This window comes from Bos taurus, chromosome 11 (genome assembly GCF_002263795.3).
Source record: "Bos taurus isolate L1 Dominette 01449 registration number 42190680 breed Hereford chromosome 11, ARS-UCD2.0, whole genome shotgun sequence".
Taxonomy (NCBI): Eukaryota; Metazoa; Chordata; class Mammalia; order Artiodactyla; family Bovidae; genus Bos; species Bos taurus.
The window spans coordinates 14,785,429-14,808,497 of NC_037338.1; the positions used below are offsets into that span (position 1 = coordinate 14,785,429).

Here is a 23,069-nt window from a genome sequence, read left to right on the forward strand (position 1 = left end):
CTGAGGCACTGAGAGATTCAGTCACTTGTCTCAGGCTATATATCTAGTCAAGGGCAGGGTTGAGGTTGAAGCCAAGTATCCTGGCATCAGAGTCTGCTTTAACTGCTGTTCTAGGCCACTGTTTATATGGCTTGCCAATCTTTTCTACATCATGGTGCACATAAATGAGAATTTCTGTAGCACCCTGGAGTAAATATAAGAGTATGCTTGCACCTGGAGGCTACATGTCCAGGGTCAGTCACTGACTGGCATCTGCATGTAGCCAGATACCTGGCCTCTCTGAAAGCTAAGAGAGTTAGTAATTGGTGGACCTGCAACTCATTCTCAACACACTGGTTAGGAAGCTTTGCTTTGCAGTGTAATAAGCCTTTAAAACTTCAAACTAATAGTAACGATGACATGTGTAAGTTCATTGATTCCATCAGATCAGCTATGTATTGTAGTTGAAACTACTTTTCATTTAATATCCTAAAGGCATAAAAAAGAAAAAAGTTCTAGGTATAATGTATCCCTTTGTACTGTTACATAGTCATCATGAAATTTATTTTTTAAATTTAAGAATCAAGTATTTCTGGTAATTTAATAATTATTTCTGGTAATTTTAATAATTTAAGTATTTTCTTTTTAAAGCTGCAAGTACGAGTTGGCTTCAAGAGCATGTTGCAGATCTTAGTAGAAGGTAAGATGTTTGGGGTTTCATAAAATACATATTGTTAAAGGAATGCACAGGAAACACATCTGTTATGGGAACTTAACATTATTCGTTGCTGAGGTTACTATATGAATCTCACAGATCAGATTCTTCTTTTCCCTTGGCTTTTTCTTATTTTTTAATTGATGATACAAAAGAGAACTTTACAAGTGAGAGATTTGTTCCCAAATCCTCTTTGTTAAATGATTTATGATACTAAAATGCAAGTCATCTTTTATTCAGTTTTCATTATTATTACATAAGTTTTGGTAATGAGTACTCTTTGTTTGTTTTTTCATAGCTTGTGTGGAATTATTCCAGGACTTAGCAGTATCTTCCTTCCCCGAATGAATCCATTTGTTTTGATTGATCTTGCTGGAGCATTTGCTCTTTGTATTACTTATATGCTAATTGAAATTAAGTAAGTATTTTTTATTGCTCTCAAGTGGATTTCCATTCCTGGGGTCTGATTTTTAAGGGCATTAGGACGCATGCGGATTAAGTTTATAGCATGTTTATGACCTGTGCAACTTTGGTCAAGTCTTGTCCTCAAGTGTCTTCATCTGAAAAAATTAAGGGGGGTTGGATTCAATAAGAAATCTTCACTACAATCTATAATGCAGATGGGAAAGCTATTTAAATTCCCTTCTGCTGGCCAGATGAGTGAAACAGAAGAGGAGAGTAAGAGACTCATAAATTATAGGTACTGTTGCTGAATGAGGAAAGAGGAGTAGATGTGAACCAATTTTTTTTTTAAAGCAAGCCTATTAAGAAATAGTCTTTAGCAAGCTTAAGTTTAATGTTATGACATTATTCTTTGACTCCCTACCCTTTTGCCTACTCTCCTAGGACATCACATACCATTGTTTGTATTTTCTACCTTTGTGTGATTCCTTCACTTTATTTCTAGCCCAGATCTCTATATCTCAAAGCCTATCTTCTGTTCATGTCCACCTCGACTGAACCTGTTTTCCCCATCCGCTAAACTGCTTTTTTTTTTTTGTATTTCCTGTGAGACTGACTGCTGCCACCATCTATTCCATTGCATTCTACTTTTTTGTGTGTTCATTTTAATTTATTTATGTATGGCTGTGCTGGGTCTTTATTGCTTCGCAGGCTTTTCTCTGGTTGTGAGTGGGGGCTGGTTGTGGTGCTCAGGCTACTCACTGCATTGGCATCTCTTGTCATGGAGCACGGGCTCCAGGGCGCACAGGCTTCAGTAGTTGCGGCACATAGGCTCAGTAGCTGTGGTGCATGGTCTTAGTTCTTCTGCAGCATGTGGGATCTTCCTGAATCAGGGATCAAATCCGTGTCTCCTGTGTTGGCAGGCAGATTCTTTACCTCTGAACCACCAGGAAAGCCCTGCTTTCCACTCTTAAATTGCATAAAAAACATACGTAAAATAAAATTTACCATTTTAGCCATTTTCAAGCATACAGTTTAGTATTTTCACAGGCATTTGGTGCATTCACTTTGTTGTACAACCATCATCATGATTCATCTACAGAACTTTTTCATCTTCCCCAGCTGAACCTGTACTCATTAAATAACTTCTACCAATTTGGCCTCCTTCCAGCCCCTGGCAACCACTATTCCACTTTTGGTCACTATGAAGTATTCTGAGTACTTGATTTAAATGAAATCATACGTATTTGTCCTTTTGTATCTGGCTTATTTCACTTAGCGTAATGTCCTCAAGGTCCATCCATGTCAGAAATGGCAGGATTTCCTTCTTATGGCTGAATAATATTCCACTAGTGTACATACTTGTGTATATATATATGCCACACGGGGCCTCCCTGATAGCTCAGTTGGTAAAGAATCCACCTGCAATGCAGGAGACCGCAATTCAATTCCTGGGTCGGGAAGATCCTCTGGAGAAGGGATAGGCTATCCACTCCATTATTCTTGGACTTCCCTTGTGGCTTAGCTGGTAAAGAATCCGCCTGCAATGCAGGACACCAGGGTTTGATTCCTGGGTTGGGAAGATCCCCTGGAGAAGGCAAAGGCTACCCACTCTGGTATTCTGGCCTGGAGAATTCCATGGACTATATAGTCCATGGGGTTGCAGAGAGTCGGGCACAACTGAGCAACTTGCACTTTCACTTTCTATATGCCACATTTTCTTTATCCATTTATCTGTCAATAAGCACGTAGGTTGTTTCCATGTCTTGGCTGTTGTAAATGATAGTCTTATCTCCTACTCTTGTTTAATCTTTCCTTTTTTATCTTTCCCTTCTTCCCATTCTGTTCCCTAAATTGAGGCCCTTATCTTCATTTCCTTGACCTAATTAGAATAGTCTCCTGATCTCAAAATTTTTCTTCTCATACATCTTTAGTTACCTGCTATTTTGCTACTGATCATATCAGATCAGTCAGTCGCTCAGTCGTGTCCGACTCTTTGTGACCCCATGAACCGCAGCACGCCAGGCCTCCCTGTCCATCACCAACTCCCGGAGTTCACTCAGACTCAGGTCCATCGAGTCAAGTGATGCCATCCAGCCATCTCATCCTCTGTCGTCCCCTTCTCCTCCTGCCCACAATCCCTCCCAGCATCAGAGTCTTTTCCAATGAGTCAACTCTTCGCATGAGGTGGCCAAAGTATCGGAGTTTCAGCTTTAGCATCATTCCTTCCAAAGAAATCCCAGGGCTGATCTCCTTCAGAATGGACTGGTTGGATCTCCTTGCAGTCCAAGGGACTCTCAAGAGTCTTCTCCAACACCACAGTTCAAAAGCATCATTTCTTCGGGGCTCAGCCTTCTTCACAGTCCAACTCTCACATCCATACATGACCACAAGAAAAACCGTAGCCTTGACTAGACAAACCTTTGTTGGCAAAGTAATGTCTCTGCTTTTGAATATGCTATCTAGGTTTGGTCATAACTTTCCTTCCAAGGAGTAAGCATCTTTTAATTTCATGGCTGCAGTCACCATCTGCAGTGATTTTGGAGCCCAGAAAAATAAAGTCTGACACTGTTTCCCCATCTATTTCCCATGAAGTGATGGGACCGGATGCCATGATCTTTGTTTTCTGAATGTTGAGCTTTAAGCCAACTTTTTCACTCTTGACTTTCACCTTCATCAAGAGGCTTTTTAGTTCCTCTTCACTTTCTGCCATAAGGGTGGTGTCATCTGCATATCTGAGGTGATTGATATTTCTCCCAGCAACCTTGATTCTAGTTTGTGTTTCTTCCAGTCCAGCGTTTCTTATGATGTACTCTGCATATAAGTTAAATAAACAGGGTGACGATATACAGCCTTGACGTACTCCTTTTCCTGTTTGGAACCAGTCTGTTGTTCCATGTCCAGTTCTAACTGTTACTTCCTGACCTGCATACAAATTTCTCAAGAGGCAGATCAGGTGGTCTGGTATTCCCATCTCTTTCAGAATTTTCCACAGTTTATTGTGATCCACACAGTCAAAGGCTTTGGCATAGTCAATAAAGCAGAAATAGACGTTTTTCTGGAACTCTCTTGCTTTTTCCATGATCCAGCGGATGTGATCACTAAAAGCTGCAAATCTAGACATAATATTTTCCTGTTTCAAAATCCTCTCCTTTCTATACCTAACAAAATTAAAAGTTGTTAGTATGATGAAGCCTCTATCAACCTTACTAGCCATCCATCTGCCTGTACTTAACTGTTCATAGTTTCTTCACTGCGTTAGGGTTTTCATGCCCTTGCACATGCTGCTGTCACTGTCTACAGTGTCCTGTCCCCCTCATCTTGGCCATCTTTGAAGGCTCAGCTCAGATGTCACCTCTTTTTGATTTAGCCTTTCTGGATTATCCTACCCCTGTAGGCTCACTACTCACTCCTTTGTGCAGCCATGATACCCTGTAGGGCTTCTCCTTTGTACTCAAAGTCATTTCTTGTATTTTTCACATGAGTGTTTCCTGTCATTTCAAAGGCAGGAACTGTGTCTTTATTTGTGTTTCTATTCCCAGCTGATAGGAAAAAGTGAAAAAGAGTACATGATTAGCTTGTAACCTTTGGCATTTTTGGTCTCTCTTGTTAATAGAGCTGTGAACTACTGATGAGCCATTGTACTTCAGTCACAGTGTTCACTGTAACAGATTCTTAAGAATCTCATCTTAAGAAATTCCTGGGGAATTTGACATTTTTTAATACTAATTATTGGAAAGTTCATGTTTACAGCAAATTGATAAAATCACAGATGAATTCCATTGGTCTTTATCAGAAATTACTAGTTAAAGGTTTTTATTTGTTGCAGCAGATAAATATATACGACATATTTACAGTTGACAAGTAGATAAAAGTACATTGTAGGGAAATATATTTTTTTCTTCATCATCTCTCTTCACACTAATTAACATAATTATTAGTTATTTTCCCTTCAACTTTGGCAAGAAAGGATTCTGAAAACTTTCTTTTTTCCTTTGAGATGCTCTCATTGCAGTAGTGGCCAGTTATATTAAAATAGTCCTGTTGCTTGAGATAATTAAAGTTTGGTGGATTAAATTGTAAGAAGCCTAGTGAAGGATACATTTAAGATTTAGAATTGCTTTTTCTTTTTAGTAATTACTTTGCTGTAGACACTGCGTCAGCCATTGCCATTGCTCTGATGACGTTCGGCACTATGTATCCCATGAGCGTGTACAGTGGGAAAGTGTTACTCCAGGTAATGGTCATCTTTCAGTATGCATGCTTAGAATTAGCCATGTTCTTTTACCAGATTATAAAAATAAACGTGTTCATCTGCCAGATTATGAAATTTTTAGGAGGGTCCTGTTGGAGATGAAGCCAAACAGTAACCTCTGAAATTTGTATAGTAAGAACCAGATGAAGTTATATTGGTGTACAAAATAGGCACAAATGAGTCGTCATATATTTATATATAAGACAAAAGCATAAATAAGAAACTTTGCCTTTAATAATATTTCAAGTAAAAACAATATTAATTAAAATCTCTTTAGATACTTATTTTCCCCTGATAAATGTATTTTGGCTATTATATAATCCAGTTATGATTGTTTTCTTATTTCCTATTCTTGAATTAGTGAGACTTCTAAATTTCAAACTTAAAATCACTCCTTATTGAAACAATAGGAACACCTGTAGACAACACCTGACTAGAAAGATGGTTTCCCAGGACTAGATGAATATATAGGCTCTACTTCTCATTATGCCTTTCCCACATGTCTTCTCTAAAACATATGGGTTGTATCTCCCTCTCGAGAAGCAACAATAACAATTAGTTTACTAGTGCTATGTCTTATACAAAATTTTACTTTCTTAAAAGATTTTTTTGTTGATTTGTTGGTCCTTTAAGGCTTATTTGGTTACAGAAATAGCAGCTTCTTTGCAAAATAAGAAATAAGCATGGATGGATTTCTGATGTTGCTTGATGAGTGAGTCAGTTGAAACCTCTCTTTCCTAAACCATGTGAAGGCACATGTGAAACAAAGCCAAGGCTGGTATAAAATGCATTTTTTTTTTTACTGTCAGGACCACTGTTGGAAAATTTTTTCTCTCTCTAGATTCATGTTCTATTTTATTTTTTTTCCCCCAGACAACACCACCCCATGTTATTGGTCAGTTGGACAAACTTATCAGAGAGGTAAGATGGAATAATAAATAAAATCATTTTAATTTATGATTAGAGAATACAAAGAGTGGGTACAAATAATTTCAGGCTCTTTCTAGAATTTTAGGGAAGTTTATGTAACATAGTGACAAAAATAGAAAAATTTGACCACTTGCTCAGTCTGGAAGCCAAATTCACTTGAAATAAATGTAGATGGTAATTGTGATTCTGTATTCAAATCTGGGCTTCCCAGGTGACTCAGTGGTAAAGAATCCAACTGCCAGTACAGGAGACACAGGAGATGCAGGTTTGATCCTGGGTCAGGAAGATCCCCTGGAGGAGGATATGGCAACCCACTCCATTCTTGCTGAGGAAATTCCTTTGACAGAGGAGGCTATAGTCCATGGGGTTGCAAAGAGTCGAACAAGACTAAGCACGCACACACACACAAAGCCTATTCAAACTTAGGATTTTGATTAAGTCAGAGGCCACTTTGACATGGTGATTGCTTCACCACATAGTAGGTTTTGATTTTGTATTGTTATAAAATTCCACCTGTTAACTAATGAAGGAATAAGATAATCAAATTATTTGATTGTTGAGAGTAATTAAAACTATTGATTGTCACTATCACAGAGGCCACTTTGATCAGTGTAGCTGACCACTTGTCTCAGCTGCTGAGTCTGTGCCACTGTACCAATGGGCTACACACTGTCCTTGGAATTTCTTTTTGGCTCAAATCCAAATAACATCCTATGTTGTACAGAAATGTGTTGAAAGAGAATCCAGAGGAAGAAATCATTGAGAAGACAAAGATTCTGATACCTCAAGTACTGGATATAAACATATACTATACTAACAAGATGAAAAGAACTACACACTGTTGAACAAGGTGTGGGTGAGGGAAGTAAAGACCTAATTCTAGAGAGATTGGTGCAGATAAGAAACTGGGGAAAAAAAAAAAACAGACCCTGGCTCAGTATGGAACAAGAAGAAATGATATCTTGAGTGAATGGTCTGGCACTTCTTTTGGCTAATGAGTGTCTTCATGCAGGGTTTGACCATGTCATTCCTAGGTGTAGAGCAAATCCATAATTTGACTGAGTTGTGTTGGATATGTCAAATACAAAAACCCTATTTCTATGTTTTTGATTAGGTATCTACCTTGGATGGAGTTTTGGAAGTCCGAAATGAGCATTTTTGGACCCTAGGTTTTGGCTCATTGGTATGCTTTCTATGTATTACTTTAGTTATAATTTAAAACATAGTTTATAATTTTTAGGCTCTTTACCAGCTCCCTCATGGCTCAGCTGGTAAAGAATCTGCCTGCAATATGGGAGACCTGGATTTGATCCCTGGGTTGGGAAGATCCCTTGGAGAAGGGAAAGGCTACCCACTCTGGTATTCTGACCTGGAGAATTCCATGGACTATATGTATTACTTTAGTTATAATTTAAAGCTATATAATTTATAGTTTATAATTTTTAAAACTGAGAAAAGTGTTTCTTTAAAATTTTTATGGGTCCTTTGATTCCCATTTCTGTTCAATAAAGTAAAATATGTAGATGGATTCAGTAACCTAATTGAGATTAATTAAGGGATTTTTTTTTTTTTTCATTTTTTCCCTTTCAAACTAAATGATCTTAATACTGGGCTATTCAAAAGAGAAAAATCCATAGTCAGACATTCCTAAATATGAAAATGTTACAAAAGTAAAATGTGCTTTTATTTTCTTTTTTATTACAGTTCTGATTTTGGAGATTTTTGCTGAATATGTTAAAGAGTTATAATAATAGCTGTTTCAGCATAAAATTCCATCTTTTCTAATCCAGTTTTGGACCTTATTACCAAAGAGATTTTATTATGGCATGATTTTATTCCTATGTCAGAAATGATGAAGAAAATATGGGAAAGTACCCAGAAAAAAAAATTGAAACAACCATAATTGTATCATGTGAAGAAAACTGCCATTGATTTTTTGGTTTAATATTCACATACTTAAACTCTTTAGAAAATGAAGTCATGCTGTTTTATAATTTGTTCTTTTCACTTAATATATCATAAACAGTTCTCCATGTTATTAAATATTACTCTTCTACAGTACCAGTTTTAAATAAAAAACATAGGATTTGACTTTTGTAACATAGATTTTTGAGGCAGATTAGGGTTGGTCCAACAGCTCAATGATATCACTGCTTTGCAGTCTTTAGTTCAGACTTACACGCTTTTAATGGAAAAATGGCTACTTCATCTCTTCCTTCTCCTTCTCTTCCCCTCTCTCACTCATTATTTTGGATATCTAAAACTCATTCTCTAGTAAATTCTTCAGGGAAAAGGCCCTTGCAAACAATATTCCCTAAATTTTTTCATGTTGAAAACAGTTGTGAACATTATTGAAAATCATTTGGCTGGATATAACATCCTGAGCAGATATTTTCTTGAGTTTCTTACCTCTGGCATAAGACGTTACTGTGATAAACCCTGAAGACTCAGTCTTATTTTTTCCCATTGATATGTGACTTGATCTTTTTACCTCTATGCCTAAAATATTTTTTCAGTCCAGTAATTTTACTAGACTGTGTCTTGGTGTTGATGGTCAGTTATTTCAGGGATGCAGTATACCCTTGTATAATGTTATTTTAGAAACAGTTCTTTAAAACTTTCAGGAAAGTTTTCTTTAATTAAAGTTCTTAATATTCTCTTCTCTTGCTTTGATTTTCTTCTTTGGAAATGCCTATTATAAGCATGGTGGAGCTTTACCTTTCTTTCATATTTGTTATTTTCTTTCAGTTACTTAGTATCTCAATTTCCTTTGATTTTTAAAACTTCTCTTTTTATCTTTTTTTTTCATAATATACCTGTATGTTTATTGCTTTTCTAGCTTAATCTTTGTTTCAGAAATTTGGGAGTCGGCATGCTACATGACTTGCCACATCTTAGTTCCCTGACCAGAGATTGAACCCAGGCCCACAGCAGTCAGAGGACCTAGTCCTAACCACTGGACAACTAGGGAATTCCCTGAAAAAAATTTTTTTTCATGTATTTCTAATTGCCACTCCATTTCTAGGTTTTCTATTTTGATTTATATTCTTCTTAATCAATTCAAAAATTGATTTGAAAAAGAAAGTCATAGTTCTCATCAGTTTTGTAGGTAAATCTTTCCAATCTTTTATGATCTATTCTGTATTCTCCTTTTTTCTTATAATAACTATGTGTAGGATTTGGATTCAGTTCTTTGCTTTTGCTCCTTTTTATGTGAAATTCGTTTTCCTGAATTTTAAAATAAAAAATGGTTTAAGGTAGTGTATCTAAATTCATGGTTCTAGAGTTCCCTCTTCTGATGAGTCTGTAAAGTGAAAGCTTTTTTTCCTCCTGGTTCTGTTCCTCTCCCATTTGTATCTGAACCTTCTTTATCTTCTGTTTCTACTCTGCTGCTCAATTTAGATTCTCTTCCCAGCTGTTTCTTCTTAATGTGGGGCTTTGTGCTGGAAGGGAGCTTTGCTTGGTTACTTTTGAGAGCTCACAGGGTCACACTACTCCAGTCCTTCATATCTTGTTGCAGACCCAGTGCATTCACCCAGTACTGAAATGTGCGAAACACCTTCCATTTCCCGGCTGCCTTTCTCAAATTCACTGTCCTAGATTTCCATGAAGAGCTAGTTACCTATTGTGAGGTTTTTAGGTCAATCAGATGCCCTATTGTATCCTCCTCCACAGATGCTAATACCTTACAGGTCTTACAGTTTGTATTTGGGTTTTCTTAGGGTGTTGTGTTATTTATTTTTTTTTGGGGGGTAGGTGTTGTCCATAGGTATTTGAATTTGCTGTTTTAGTTTTTGTTTTTATGGGGATATTCGGGACATTTCAAAAAATGCTACCAATGCTTCTGTCTTTCAAGAATCCCAGCATAATTAATAATGACTGCAGAATTTTACAATATATGAATATACCATATTTTATTTAATCAGTCCTCTAATATATGTTTGTTTGTTTGTTTTTTCCTTAGCTGTGCTATGCAGCATACAGGATCAAGGCTATTTTTTAATTGGGGATGGAGGGTTTTGATGTTGAGTTGAATGAGTTCTTTTATGTCTTCATCAGACATACTGTTTGCAAATATCTTCTCCCATTCAGTAGGCTGCCTTTGATGGTTTCCTTCACTGCAAAAGCCTTTTAGTTTGATGAGGTCCCGTTTGCTTATTTTTGCTTCTGTGGCCCTTGCCTGAGGAGACAGATCAAAAAAATATTGCAAAGGCTGATGTCAAGGAGCTTATTACTGCTTGTGTTTTCTTAAGTTTACTTGTGTACATGGTATGAGAAAATGTTCTAGTTTTGTTCTTTTGCATGTAGCTATCCAGTTTTCCCAGCACTACTTGTTGAAGGAACTGTCTCTTCCCCTTTGTATTTTCTGCCTCCTTCACTGTAGACTAATTGACTGTATGTGTGTGGATTTATTTCTGGGTTCTCTGTTCTGTTCCATTGATCTGTGTGTCTGGTTTGTGCCAGTACGGTGCTATTTTGATTACTATAGTTTTTGTAGTATAGTTTTGTCAGCTGCTGCTGCTGCTGTTAAGTCGCTTCAGTCATGTCCGACACTCTGTGCGACCCCATAGACGGCAGCCCACCAGGCTCCCCCGTCCCTGGGATTCTCCAGGCAAGAACACTGGAGTGGGTTGCCATTTCTTTCTCCAATGCATGAAAGTGAAAAGTGAAAGTGAAGTCGCTCAGTCATGCCCGACTCTTAGCGACCCCATGGACTGCAGCCTTCCAGGCTCCTACGTCCATGGGATTTTCCAGGCAAGAGTACTGGAGTGGGTTGCCATTGCCTTCTGTCTCACTGGCACATATTAAAGCTAAATCAAAGTGATTTTACATTGCCTGGTGGTTTAGAAAGAGACAGAACTGAGGAAATTACACACTCCCCTGACAAAACTGGAGAAGGCAATGGCACCCCACTCCAGTACTCTTGCCTGGAAAATCCCATTGACAGAGGAGCCTGGAAGGCTGCAGTCCATGGGGTCGCTAAGAGTCGGGCATGACTGAGCGACTTTGTTTCACCTGAGGTCCTCACTCTGGTCCTTGGACCTTCCTTTGTTCTATTTTTGTGGGCTTTTTCCTTTCTTTGTCTTTTAACCACCACTATTTTGGACTCCTTTTTCCTATTCTAGCTACCTAACATTCCCCCCTCAAGAGATGGGAGGCCCAGTTCTTTAGGAATAGGGGCATCAAGGTCTCTGTGGCACTTCTTGCTGAGCTGGGACATTGAGGGGCATTGGGCCTCCCCCTCTTGCTAATCTCAAGCCTCAGAGTTCTTATAGCAGTATCCATCTAAGGGTGAGTGATATTTTCCACGGTCAGGTGTAGTTTTATATATCCTTGTTGAACTGGCACCGCATGTTGTAGCTTGTTGACCTGGGCAGAGACAAAATGGGTTAGACAATTGATAATACATGGAGCAATCATAAGCAGCATCAATATGATGATAACAGGGATTAGTTGGAGCATTAGCCAACTCCAAATTCCCCCTCGCCAGGAGAAGGATCCACCAAATAGGGATTGGAGCCACCCACCCCAGGAACTCTCTAGCTCATTCTTTGAGTTTCTGTAGGAGATTTTTTTTTGAGGACTGTGTTTTTCTTGAGGACTGTGAGACTTTCTTTAACTTAGCTGGAGGTATTTACCCAGAAACAATATGTCTCATTCAAGATGGCTCAAGTCCCTCCTTGTTCAGGGATCAGGAGATCTATCTCCTGTCTGTTTTGGAGTACAACCTCTGCCAAGCTGTGTTGGCTCTTTAGAGCTGACTTGAGAAATCTTATCGCCAGAAACTTGATTTTGGGGGTGTTTATTAGAATGACCCTCATTTGTAGTTCTGAATAGGTATCTGAGATCTCCCAGGGGCTCACAGGTGTATTGAGTGTCCTCTTCTGTTTTCTTCCATGGCTTGACTCGTGAGTAGTGAATCCAGGAGTCGTGTCCTGGTACCTTGACTGCTGTGGGTGTAGAAAGTATTACAGGGTCTCCCATATAGCATCTCATAAGAACTAAGACCAACCTCTTCCTTAGGGGCAATACGGGTATGGAGAAGAGCTATTGGTAAAGCCTCCTTCCATCCCAGGGAGGTCTCCTGGGTTATCTTTTTATCTATCATAACTAGTAGATATTTAATCCCTTGAGAAACTGGCATCTGGGTGAAGTCCATCTGCCAGCCCTTTCCTGGGAAGGTCCCATGCTGTTGGGACAGGCTGGGCCAGTTGGAGTCTTCGCACTCCTTGGGGGCTGTTTAATTGGCAAGTGGGACAAGAGGAGACCATTTGCCTTATACTTGTTTGGAGGCCTATTCCTCTGAAGGACCTTTCTAGTAATCTTTGGAGGGCCTTCTCCCCTAAATGAGTGGTGGCATGTAAGGAGTTAACCAACTTCCATTGGAGTCCCTCCTTTTGGAACCACCCCATATGATCTTCTTGAAAGCCCTCACTCTTAGCTTTAATAGTCTCACATTCAGTATATGAAGGAGTTTCTGGCAAATTAGTCTGTGGAACTAGGGTGGCAACCCCTGTTAGGTCATTGTTCTGTAATTAGGTCATTGTTCTGTAATGCTGCTCTCTTAGCTGCCTCATTAGCTGCTTGGTTCCCTCGTGCCACTTCTGTGCTCCCTTTTTGGTGTCCTTTACAATGGGAGACTGAAACTCCAGTGGGCAGATGGACTGCCTCCAAGAGCCTAAGGATTTGGTCACCATATTTAATTAGGGACCCTCAGATGATGAAGTGGCCTCTCTCTTTCCAAACAGCAGCATGTGCATGTACCACCAGAAAGGCATACTTGGAGTCTGTAAATGGCTACTCTTTTTCCTTTTCCCAGCTCTAAGCTCGAGTCAGGGCCATGAGTTCAACTAATTGGACTGAAGTATCTGGTAGCAAAGGTTTGGCCTCTATGGTCTCAAAATTGGAGACTACTACATATCCAGATCTTCTTTTTCCATCCAAGACAAAGCTGCTTCCACCAGTGTACCAGATTTCCTCAGGATTGGTCAGAGGGTCTTCTGACAATCCCTCTCAAGGTTTCCAGGCAAGAATGGAAGGGGAGAGAGTCCTCAGGGGTAGGCTGGGTTAAGAATCTCACAAGGGGATATAGTCAGACCTGGATTTTCCATCAGCACTACTTGGTATCTGAGGATCCTTTGATCAGACATCCATAAATGGCCTCTCCCATTCAGGAGTTGTTTCACTTGGTGGCTGGTAAAAATAATTTTTCCCCAAAAGAGAGTTTTAAAGCATCTTCTATCAGGACTGCAATAGCTGCAAGATTTCGAAGGCAGGAAGGCCAGCCTCGGGCAGTTGGTTCACGCCTCTTGGATAAGCAAGCTATAGGCTGGGGCTCAGGTCCCAGTCTTTGGGTTAACATTCCCAAGGCTCTTCCTTCTTTTTCGTGGACATAAAGTTGGAATGCTTTTTCTAGCTCTGGGAACCTCAAGGTGGGTGCTCGAGTTAAGGCTTGTTTTAGTGTACCCTCTGCCTTCTTTTGAGGAGTTCCCCATATCAGTGGGATTGAATCATCCTGTCCCTTCAAGCTTTCATATAAGGGCTGGGCAATTAGACCATAGTTGGGTATCCAGATTCTACAATACCCAGTTAGCCCCAGGAAAGCTCACAGTTGTTTTCGAGTTGTGGGGGAGGGCAACTGGAGGATTCCCTATACTCGATCAGAGGACAGCCATGTGTAATCTGAACTCCCAGCTAAGTGACCTTTGTCTCAATCATCTGTGCCTTAGCACAGGAGACTTTATATTCCCTCTCTGCCAAAAAGTTTAGATCCTGAATTGCATGTTGGGCATTTTTCTCATCTGGAGAACAGATTAGTAGGTTATCTACATATTGTAGTATTTTCCCATTAGATCCCAGGTCCAGATCTAGGAGATACCAGCTAAGAGCCTGCCCAGACAGGTAGGGGCTGTCTCTGAACCCCTGAGGTAATACTGTCCAAGTCATCTGTTGGTGTTTTTCTCCTGGAGATTCCCACTCGAAGGTAAAAAGATACTGGGATTCTTTAGGCAGTGGTATGCAAAAGAATTCATCCTTGAGATGCAAGACTGTAAACGACTTGGCACTGGGTGGGATTTCTCCCAAGATTACATCGGGATTGGGTACTGTGGGAAGGAGAGGGACTATAGCTTCATTTATGATCTGGAGATCTTAAACCATTTGCCAGGTCCCATCTTTTTTCTTTACAGGGAGGATTGGGGTGTTACATGGCTAATTGGTGGGGACCAATAGCCCACAGGCAAGGAATTTATTTATTTTAGAGGCTGTAGTCCTCGAGCTTCTCTTCTGAGAGGGTATTGTTTCTGGTTTGGAAACCAGTGGGATCTTGGAGGACAGTGATGACCAGTTCAGCTTTGTGGGCTCATACAGGAGTCCCCTGGTCCCACACCTTGTGGTTAATTTTGTCCTCCCATAGTTTTTGGTCTCTCCCTGTTGGAGAGGGTGTAACAGGTTCCTCAGTAGTAACCAGGAGCTGTAGGGCTCTAGGGGCTGAAAAGCTTCCCATCACAAGGGTGGTCCCCAGTTTAGTGAGTATATCTCTTCCCAATAAGGGGTTAGGACACAGGGACCACCAGAAACTGGTGGGAAAATATTTGTCCACCCCAGCAACAAAGAAGTGCTCGGGTGAATCTTTTTGTAATTGTTTTTCCTATAGCACCCAAAATGGTACAGGTTTGGGAGGAGAAGGCTCTGGAGTAGGAGGTCAGGACAGAGTAGGTAGCCCCTGTGTCAGCCAAGAGATTCTTGGACCTACCTGCCAATCCAGTTGCACCCTTGGCTCCAGCCCTGTGATGGTTATCTGTGACAGGCAGGCTGGCTGGAGTGGGCCGCTTCAGTCCTGTTGAACTGTAGAGGGAAGGCTTGGCACTTGACCTTGAGGCTTTTGGGTCCTGAGGGCAGTGTGCCGCCCAGTGTCCCAATTGATGGCATTTGTAGCAAGCCATTTTAGGAGACTTGTCAAGATTTGGACACTCTTTGGCCCAGTGTCCCGCCTGTCTACAGATTAGGCATTTGCCTCGTGCCTTGTCCTTTAAGGACTCAGAGTTTGCCATAGGGCTTCCCTGGAGGGCAGCCAGAATCTGGGCATGCCTTGTCTCTTTGCTTTTCTCCGTTTCCTGGGCCTTGGCCTCTCTCTCCTGTTGTTCTCTGTTATAAAAGCTAGAGTCTGGTGGCTGGAGTCTGGACCATCTCATCTAAAGAGGCAGCAGAGTCCTGCTGCTGTAGCTGTTGTAACTTTATCCTGATGTCTGATCCACACTGGGATAGGAATTTGTCCTTTAATATCACCTGTTCCTCTTAAGTGTCTCAGTCCAGATTGGTAAGTGGAGTTCTTGTTGGGCTCCTGAGTTATTGCTGACCCCCAGGCATAGCTGATTACTTTTTGCTGGGCTGCTTTTAGTCCTGCCTTTACACAGATCAGAAAATGATCCTTTTCCCAGATGTGCTCAGGGTCGTTATAATTCCAATTAGGATCTGAAGAAGGAACCACAGTTTCCCCCACCAGGTATTTTCGCTTGACATGTGAAGCCCCATAGCATACCTTTGGGCTTCCTTTAAGACCCTAGCATACTCAGGGTCAGATAAAGTTTGACTAAATATGACCATTGATGTCCTTCCACATCAAGTCAAAGGCCAAAGTAATGTGTTGGAATGTATCACATTCCAATATATCTATATATTTGCTGGGTCATCTGTATAGCTTCCCAGGTCTTGTTTGATCTGTCTTAGTTTTAAGAGGGAGAAGGGCTTATGGACCTGGACTGGTCCAAATTCTCTAGTTTCAACTAAGGGACGTACTCAAGTTGGCTTTTGTCGAGGGGGTGCTCCCGGATATGGGGGCACGTTTGGATAGAAGGAAGGAGCACCAGGCAACTTGGGAGCCATGGGAGGTGAGCCTTCACAGGGGGCTTCCTTCTCTTGGTTGTCTGTGCCTAACACCATTTGCCTGGTAGGCTCACTTTTAGGCCATACAACAATCCCATACTTAACACAGAGTTCCTTCATATCTCTTGGAAGAAAATTTGGGCATAGGGGATCTCTGTCCATGTCCCTTATCTTTTGCAGAATAAGTCTAGCTGGAGGATGGTGTTGTAATTTAACTCCCATCCTCAGGCCAGTGTTCCTTGTCCCCTAGAGGATACCATGGCCACTCAGTGGCACAAAAGAATTTTAAGCAACTTCTCCTTAGAGTTTGAGAATTGAAATAGATTCCAGTTATCAAGAATGCATCTCAAGGGTATCTGTTAGGAAGTGGATTGGTTATTTTCCATCTGAAAGACAGTGATGACAGAGAAAGGAAAAGAAAAAAAAAAAGCCAATAGTCCTCCTTCTATTTTTATGGGTGGACTTCCTTAGGGGTGAGTCTTTCTGAAGCCTATCCTACTCAGTATTGTTGCAACCTGAAAGCCGGGTGTCCCCAGGTCAGGGTGCAGATCCCCTGCAGGCTGAGTCATGACAGTCTCCTGGAGATCAAATTCCTGGGCAGATCGAGGCAGGTTGGCCTCCTGAGAATTGGGTCCCTTGGCATTGGTCAAGGCATGTCGACCTTCTGGGACCCCTGAACTGGTGGATCTCCAAGCAGGTTGAGGCATGACCGCCTCCCAAGGACCAAATCCCTAGGCAGGTCGAGGTAGGTCAACCTCGTGGGACCCCTAGCTGGGGTTGGGCGTCCCCAAGGTCTCCAGCCTGACCAGTGCTGGGTAGGATTAAGGGGTTGTAATCTTAACTCATTGCTGGTTTGTCCACTGCAGATAGGAATAGATATCATGATGTAAAGCAATCCAAGCCTGTGCCCTGAGACTGGAAACCTGGTGAAACAACCATCAGCCTTATCCTCTTATTGCTCTGAGGGAATGTAAGTCACTGGTTTCTTCCCTTAGTCCTCCATAAGAGCAGTTTAGGGTATTTCCAATGGTAAATATTTCAGTGTCATAGACGCACTTTAGGTAATAACAGAAGTAATGACAAAGGAGTGAGTTATCTTGGCCTGTTAGGGGCATTCAGTTCAGTTCAGTCTTTCAGTCATCTCCAGCTCTTTGCAACCCCATGAACCACAGCACGCCAGGCCTCTCTGTCCATCACCAACTCCCAGAGTCACCCAAACCCATGTCCATCGAGTCGGTGATGCCATCCAACCATCTTATCCTCTGTCATCCCCTTCTCCTCCTGCCCTCAATCTTTCCCAGCATCAGGGTCTTTTCAAATGAGTCAGCTCTTTGTATCAGGTGGCCAAACTATTGGAGTTTCAGCTTCAACATCAGTCCTACCAATAAATACCTAGGACTGATCTTCTTTAGGATGGACTGGATGGATCTCCTTGCAGTCCAAGGGACTCTCAAGAGCCTTCTCCAACACCACAGTTCAAAAGCATCAATTCTTCGGCACTCAGCTTTCTTCACAGTCCAACTCTCACATCCATACATGACCACTGGAAAAACCATAGCCTTGACTAGACGGACCTTTGTTGACAAAGTAATGTTTCTGCTTTTTAATATGCTGTCTAGGTTGGTCATAACTTTCCTTCCAAGGAGTAAGCGTCTTTTAATTTCATGGCTGCCGTCACCATCTGTAGTGATGTTGGAGCCCAAGAATATAGTCTCCTACTGTATCCACTATTTCCCCATCTATTTGCCATGAAGTGATGGGACCAGCTGCCATGATCTTAGTTTTCTGAATGTTGAGCTTTAAGCCAACTTTTTCACTCTCCTCTTTCACTTTCATCAAGAGGCTCTTTACTTCTGCGCTTTCTGCCATAAGTGTGGTGTCATCTGCGTATCTGAGGTTATTGATATTTCTCCCAGCAATCTTGATTCCAGCTTGTGCTTCCTCCAGCCCAGCATTTCTCATGATGTACTCTGCATACAAGTTAAATAAGCAGGGTGACAATATACAGCCTTGACGTACTCCTTTTCCTATTTGGAACCAGTCTGTTGTTCCATGTCCATTTGTTCTAACTGTTGCTTCCTGACCTGCATATAGGTTTCTCAAGAGACAGATCAGATGCTCTGGTATTCCCATCTCTTTCAGAATTTGCCACAGTTTATTGTGATCCACACAAAGGCTTTGGCATAGTCAGTAAAGCAGAAATAGATGTTTTTCTGGAACTCTCTTGCTTTTTCGATGATGCAGCAGATGTTGGCAATTTGATCTCTGGTTCCTCTGCCTTTTCTAAATCCACCTTGAACATCTGGAAGTTCACGGTTCACGTACTGCTGAAGCCTGGCTTGGAGAATTTTGAGCATTACTTTGCTAGCATGTGAGATGAGTGCAATTGTGCGGTAGTTTAAGCATTCTTTGGCATTGCCTTTCTTTGGGATTGGAATGAAAACTCACCTTTTCCAGTCCTGTGGCCACTGCTGAGTTTTCCAAATTTGCTGACATATAGAGTGCAGCACTTTCACAGCATCATCTTTCAGGATTTGAAATAGCTCAACTGGAATTCTATCACCTCCACTAGCTTTGTTTGTAGTGATGCTTTCTAAGGCCCACTTGACTTCACATTCCAGGATGTCTGGCTCTAGGTAAGTGATCACACCATTGTGATTATCTGGGTCGTGAAGATCTTTTTTGTACAGTTCTTCTGTGTATTCTTGCTACTTCTTCTTAATATCTTCTGCTTCTCTTAGGTCCATACCATTTCTGTCCTTTATTGAGTCCATCTTTGCATGAAATGTTCCCTTGGTATCTCTAATTTTCTTGAAGATATCTCTGGTCTTTCCTATTCTATTGTTTTCCTCTAATTCTTTGCATTGATAGCTGAGGAATGCTTCCTTATCTCTCCTTGCTATTCTTTGGAACTCTGCATTCAAATGGGTATATCTTTCCTTTTCTCCTTTGCTTTTCACTTCTCTTCTTTTCACAGCTATTTGTAAGGCCTCCTCAGACAGCCATTTTGCTTTTTTGCATTTCTTTTTCTTGGGGATGGTCTTGATTCCTGTCTCCTATACAATGTCACGAATCTCCGTCCGTAGTTCATCAAGAGTATTTTAATATAAGTGGGATGGAGTTATGTTGCCTACAAGGAGGCAGAGTCCTGGCTGTAGGAGTTAGTAAGTGGTTTAAGAACAAATTGATAAGAAGCAATAGACTAGATGTTCCATAAAAGTAGAGTGTAGATTTGATCTGGGGCTATGTTTGTAACTTAGGACAAGGGTGATAAGGATTTGGGCCAGATGGCCTACAGGGCTGACTCCCAAAGTGGCAGACATTGTCCCTGGAAGCCCAATTGCCCTTGAATGGATACCGCCAACAGATAGACTTCTAGTAGGCACCTGTCACCTGCCCTAGCAGGTTCACTGAGAGCTGCTGTTGTTGCACATTTTGTAGGAAACATGGAAGATGAAGGCCTGACTATCTAGAGGGATTGGATATTATGTAGTATTTTCCCTCCCAAGAGCCAGCTATTTCCTGGTTGTCTCTCCCAAAGATAGTAGAGGCAACATTGTGGGTGCAGACAGGGCTCAGGAAAAGAGATGAAACAGGAGGGAAGGGGGCAGGGCGCAACTTTTGAGAGAATGACGTAGCCCAAGGGCATAACATAAACCGATTAAAATTAAATGGGTCCAAGACAAATTTAACTAAACCTTGATTCTCAATCTGCAAGCTTAATGACACACCCAGAGGCACCAGGACAGTTCCAAGGCACTATCAAAAGATGGAGGAGTGGGTGGTTCTCCAATTGTTAGAATGACCCTCCCTCTTTAGCATAAGAAATCACACACTCTGGACTGTGCATCTCTCTGAATCTGAACAAATCTACCTCTTACCTATTGCTGTGTCTCTCACTGAATTTTTTTGCAATGAGACATCAAGACCCTGAGCTTCATTAGGTCCTGAAACCAGGCACCCTGGGTTTTGGCTGGGCTTAAGTCCCAGTCGTATATGACTGAGTGACTAAGCATAGCACAGAATCCCTGCCATGTGGGTTTGATTCCCAGTCTTAGGTAAACAGTTTCAAACACAACTTTCAGAAATGGAAAGATGATGATCTGCCCAATACTTTGTAAGCAGTGGCATAGATGGAGAGAGGAGCTGAAGGACAGGAGGAAAAAAGCAGTGGGAAAAACATGCCGAGGAATCCCCTTCATAACCTGCTGGAAAATCTGCTAAATATCTGACCTGTGTTCACAGTTTTCATTGGCCTGATCCTTGGCACAAAAAAGATTAAGGACAGAAGAACCCCCACTCACTTAGGCAACAGCTACAAGGTGCAACCGACAGTAGAGCCTTCGGGACATACTGGGGACTAGCCCCTAGCAGAGTCCCTCAGTTGCACCCACTGCCATTCACGGGGTTCGGGGAAACAAGAAATTAGAGATTGTAAAGGAATGTAGATTTTGTTAGCCATATGTCCTTCCAGCCATCGGAGCAAAGACCTCCTTAACCAGAGGTCTTCTGAAATCTGAGACTGAGCTGCTTGCGCTTTCTGTCGAGTTTGTTTTTGCTGTCCTGGTTTCCAGCACGCTAGGCTTCTTGTCACTGCCACTGCGCTGGGTTTTCTTCATGTTCAGCTTCCATCACGTGAGTTTTCACCAAGTTGGGCTTCTGGTGTGCTTGGCCTCCGCCTTGCGGAGACCGAGCCAAGATTGTTTCAGCCAAATTAAATCCAAGTCACGGAGCCAGATATGTTGGGGGAGTGTATAATTTCCTCGGTTCTGTCTCACCACAGCAAAAATCTGAAGCGGCAGACCAGTGTTTCAGCTCAGTTACAGCTCAGTTTAAATGGCAAACCAGTGTTACAGCTTGGTTACAGCTCAGTTTTATTTGGCAAGCAAAGGAAAACACATCCTTGAGGTGTGAGGGCCGGCCGACCCAAAAGAAGAGAGGAGCTCAATTTTGGCTCCTCTTTTTATGTTTTTTCCTCCTCCTCCTGAGCCTGCCCTATGTAAATTGGGCTAGCCAGGAGGGCTGTTTGTTTCACCTGAGGTTCTCACTCCTGTCCCTGGACCTTCCTTTGTTCTATTTTTTCGGGCTTTTTCCTTTCTTTGTTTTTTGGCCACCGCTATTTTGGACTCCTTTTTCCTATTCTAGCTACCTAACAGTTTGAAGGCAGGGGGCATAATACCTTTGTTCTTCTTTCTCAAGATTGCTTTGGCTATTTGGGGTCTTTTGTGGTTCTACATAAAATATGGGATTATTTGTTTTAGTTCTGTGAAAAATGTCATGGCTGAATGTGCTTTAGGTAGTGTGGACATTTTAGCAATATTAATTCATCCAGTGTACGAACACAAACTATCTTTCCATTTATTAGTATCATCTTTAGTTTCTTTCATCAGTTTTGTAGTTTCAGAGTGTGTCTTTTACCTGCTTGGTCAAATTTATTCCTAGATATTTTACTCTTTTTGATTTAATTGTAAATACGGTTTTCTTGATTTTTCTTTTTGATACTTGATTTTAGTATATAGAAACGCAACAGATTTCTCCATATTAGTTTCATATCATGAAACTTTGAATTCATTTATTAGTTCTAATAGTTTTTTGTGTACTCTTTAGGATTTTCTATATATATTATCATGTCTTCTGCAAACAGTAATGATTTTACTTCTTCTCTTCCATTTTGGATGCCTCTTACTCTTATTCTCCTCTGATTGCTGTGGCTAGAATTTACAGTACTGTGTTAAATACAAGTGGCAAGAGTGGACATCCTCGTCTTGTTCCTGATCCTAGAGGAAAAGCTTTCAGGTTTTCACATTGAGTATGATGTCAGTTGTGTGTTTGTCATGCATGTGTGCATGCATGCGTGCATACTCAGTCACTGTCGTGTCAACCCTTTACAGCCCTGAGAACTATAGCTCACCAGGCTCCTCTGTTCATGGAATTTCCCAGGCAAGAATACTGGAGTAAGTGGCCCTTTTCTTCTCCAGGGGATCTTGTGGACCACATCTCCTGTTCTCCTGCAGTGGCAGGTGGATTCTTTACCATTGAACCACCTGGGAAGCCCTCGTGTTTGTCATAAATAGTCTTTATTGTTTTGATGTATGTTTCCTCTATACCAACTTTGTCGAGAGTTTTTATCATGAATGGGTGTTGAATTTTGCCAAGTGCTTTTTCTGCATCTATTAAGATGATCATATGATACCATTCTTGATATTTTTGTTTGTTTTAATCAAAATATAATTATTGTATCTACTATTTTATTATCTTTTGAAGACAAGATGTGTAATGACCATTTTATCAAGTTAGTAAACATACTTCTGACTGTCATTCTAATGCCTGGGCTCTCTATCCTCCTGGTAACCTAGGCTAGAAACCTTGAGATTGTCTTTTGATAAGTTCATCTCCCTCATTCATTATTTATATCCAGTTGAAATCAAAGTCTCCCACTTCTATCCAACCCCTGGAATATCATGAAATCATTTGTCCCTCTGTAGTCCCACTATAGCTGTCCTATCTTGGCCTCTCCATTCCTAACCTAGACTGTTTTAGTCAATTCCTAAATAATTAGCAGTTATCCATAACTGTAATTTTTCTGAACTCTGATTACCTTACTTCTGTTGGATTGCTGCAACTAAAACTCCTTATTCATGATTTTTAGAACCCTACAGCTAGCCTTTCTTTTTTTTTTTTTTACATTTTTTTTCTTTACATTCTTTTTTTTTTTTTTTACATTCTAAAACTAAACTTTTTTTTTTTCTTTACATTCTTCCTGTCCTTATTTGCTTCCTCCTTTCCTCCTCCTTTTCTTCCTGTCTTTTCTCTTTCATTTCTTTTCTGCCTCCTGAAATACTGTACTTCTTTTATATAGTAATGTTGCTTATTCTTGCCCAAACATGCCATGTTTTCAAGTAC

The 23,069-nt window shown here is 41.0% G+C and overlaps 1 protein-coding gene across 2 annotated transcripts in view; it reads left to right on the top strand.

The window, feature by feature from the left end:
- SLC30A6 (solute carrier family 30 member 6) overlaps positions 1–23,069 on the top strand; it is a 48,816-nt gene that overhangs the window by 21,858 nt on the left and 3,889 nt on the right. For both annotated transcript variants that reach the window (NM_001075766.1, XM_059891252.1), the window contains 5 exons: positions 631–679; positions 993–1,112; positions 5,231–5,333; positions 6,225–6,272; positions 7,396–7,464. In NM_001075766.1, the coding sequence (NP_001069234.1) occupies positions 631–679; positions 993–1,112; positions 5,231–5,333; positions 6,225–6,272; positions 7,396–7,464 (389 nt within the window). The remainder of the gene's footprint in view (positions 1–630; positions 680–992; positions 1,113–5,230; positions 5,334–6,224; positions 6,273–7,395; positions 7,465–23,069) is intronic.